Consider the following 2,104-nt stretch of genomic DNA (forward strand, 5'->3'; position numbering starts at 1 on the left):
GTCTTAACGGTTCCGTCTCAACCTAATACAATTCTGTTTTTTTAAAATATATTTTGCGTGTGTTTGTGTGTGTGTGTGTGTGTGTGGGGGGGGGGGTTCCTTCTCTCGCCGTATTCATCATAGTGAGTAAACACGTTTTCCTTAAGAAGCTAAAATTAAAACACATGTGAAATATTAAACCTTTAGATGAGTTACAAGCTGTGGTTCAAACATTAACACGTCAACTTTAGTTTTAAGAAGATCTTACATAAGGGAAAACCTCATTTCCCACCTTTCTTCTTAAAATCACCTCTGTAGTATGTTCTCATGTTTTCTCCGTTACCGTCAACATTGATATTTGTTTTTACCTTTCTGTGGAATTTATGTTGAAAATTCCCATTTTCTTTTCATTTTTTGTGCTAATCCAGTACTAGGAATTCCCCCACCGCTCCTGTTGTCTCGTTATTTTCCTTTTTTCTTTTTTTTTCGTTTTTGAAACAGGTATTTCTGCTTCAGATTCAGAGAATGTGTGCACGTTTGTTTTGCATTTTCCACCCTTTAGTGTATTTAGGCTATCTTGCAATCTTACGTTAGACAGAAAAGAGTGTGACTTTTCCTCCTGCTTTTTGCATCTTGGTTTATTTTTGTCCTCATGTGTTTCCATAGTAATGGAAAATACTTTTTACCTTTGACTTACTGAATGCTTTTTTTTTTCTTTTTCAGATCGAGGATGGAATGTTGATGTTTGATAAGACCACAAACAGGCATAGGGGTGAGTGATGGTTTTTTTCTTATCTTTACTGTTCCATGTTTTGTTTTTTTAACTTTACGTCCACTTTTGTTTCGTGGCTGTTGATATGATACTTTTATGAGGCGAGCAGACGGGAAGGTCGCCATTCTGGAGCACAGCGGAGGGGAGTTTGGGGGAGGTGGAGCAATGAAGGGATTGTCTTAGAGACATAGGCAGAGGTTGGAGCAGATTTACATGTAAAAGAAGGAAGCACTAGCGTGGGAGGGGAGGGATAATATGAGAGAGAGAGTGAGAGAGAGAGAGAAAGAGAGAGAAAGAGAGAGAGAGAGAGAGAGAGAGAGAGAGAGAGAGAGAGAGAGAAAGAAAGAAAGAGAGAGAGTGAGAGAGAGAAAGAGAGAGGTTTGGAGACATTGTGCGGGGTTGACTAAAATGTGGTACACCATAATCTTTCCTTTTTTTATTGTGGACCTTTCGGTTGTTGTTGTTGTTGTTGTCGTTGTTGTTGTTTCGATTTTTGTTGTTGAGTTGTTGTTTTAACGTTATTTAAAGTGTCGAGGATTTCAGTCCGATTATTTAAAAAGTAATACTTCTACAACACTGTCTTGTGACAGGTCATAGTGTACCTTTAAACCTTTGAACAAATGTCCCTGTGGTGTTTTGTGTCTGTGAAGACAATGGTCGAGCGATCGAACAGCTTGGGGAAGACAGGGAGACGCTCAATGATAGAACAAATCCATGGGCAGGCAGGGTGAGCACATAAATGCGACAGGAGCTAAGGTAAAAACTGCTCTAATGGGTCCGGATCGGTTCTGCATACGGCCGGGAGTATGCGCGATAATCAGCATGTCCACAGACCGGAATAAAGACCTCTTACACTTTGAATGGTCTCCCCTGCTTCTCGTCACCCTGGCGACCAATGAAGCCATTATTCCATCATGGTGGATGGTAGTCGCTAATTGCACGACATTTCGGAATGAATGAAGGATTTTGCCGGTAATTAAAGGGCATCACAGAGGCTTTTTACCGACGCGCCTGGACAAATTGTTGACTGTATGAATGTTTGTTGTTGTCCCAGGGTAAAATGTTGGGGTGAATTAAGACTTGTGTTTCTTGTTAACACTCGTTTTCCAGATGAGTTTGGCGCCCAGGGTTTTCTGAAATGAAGCTTCGTTGAGAAATCCTGAGGGATCAGAACAGAGCATTGTCTTTCCTTGATATGTGTTTACTTGCTAGATAGTGAATGTTTATGAATAGGTGAGAAGGATAGCAAGAGAGGAGAGATTGAGAGAGTGAGAGGGGAGATTGAGAGAGAGAGTGCAAGTGAGAGACAAGGGGGATGGAGAGAGAGGGGAGAGAGAGAGAGAGAGAGAGAGA

The 2,104-nt window shown here is 41.1% G+C and overlaps 1 protein-coding gene across 1 annotated transcript in view; it reads left to right on the plus strand.

Moving 5' to 3' along the window:
• Positions 1-702: 702 nt before the first annotated feature.
• LOC101855892 (RNA-binding protein Musashi homolog 2) overlaps positions 703-2,104 on the plus strand; it is a gene marked incomplete at its 5' end in the record, with an annotated part of 62,794 nt that continues 61,392 nt past the window's right edge. Inside the window, 1 exon segment of the mRNA XM_005105002.3 lies at positions 703-751. Coding sequence (XP_005105059.2) covers positions 703-751 — 49 coding nt within the window.

This window comes from Aplysia californica, unplaced genomic scaffold (genome assembly GCF_000002075.1).
Source record: "Aplysia californica isolate F4 #8 unplaced genomic scaffold, AplCal3.0 scaffold00446, whole genome shotgun sequence".
NCBI classification, from domain to species: domain Eukaryota; kingdom Metazoa; phylum Mollusca; class Gastropoda; order Aplysiida; family Aplysiidae; genus Aplysia; species Aplysia californica.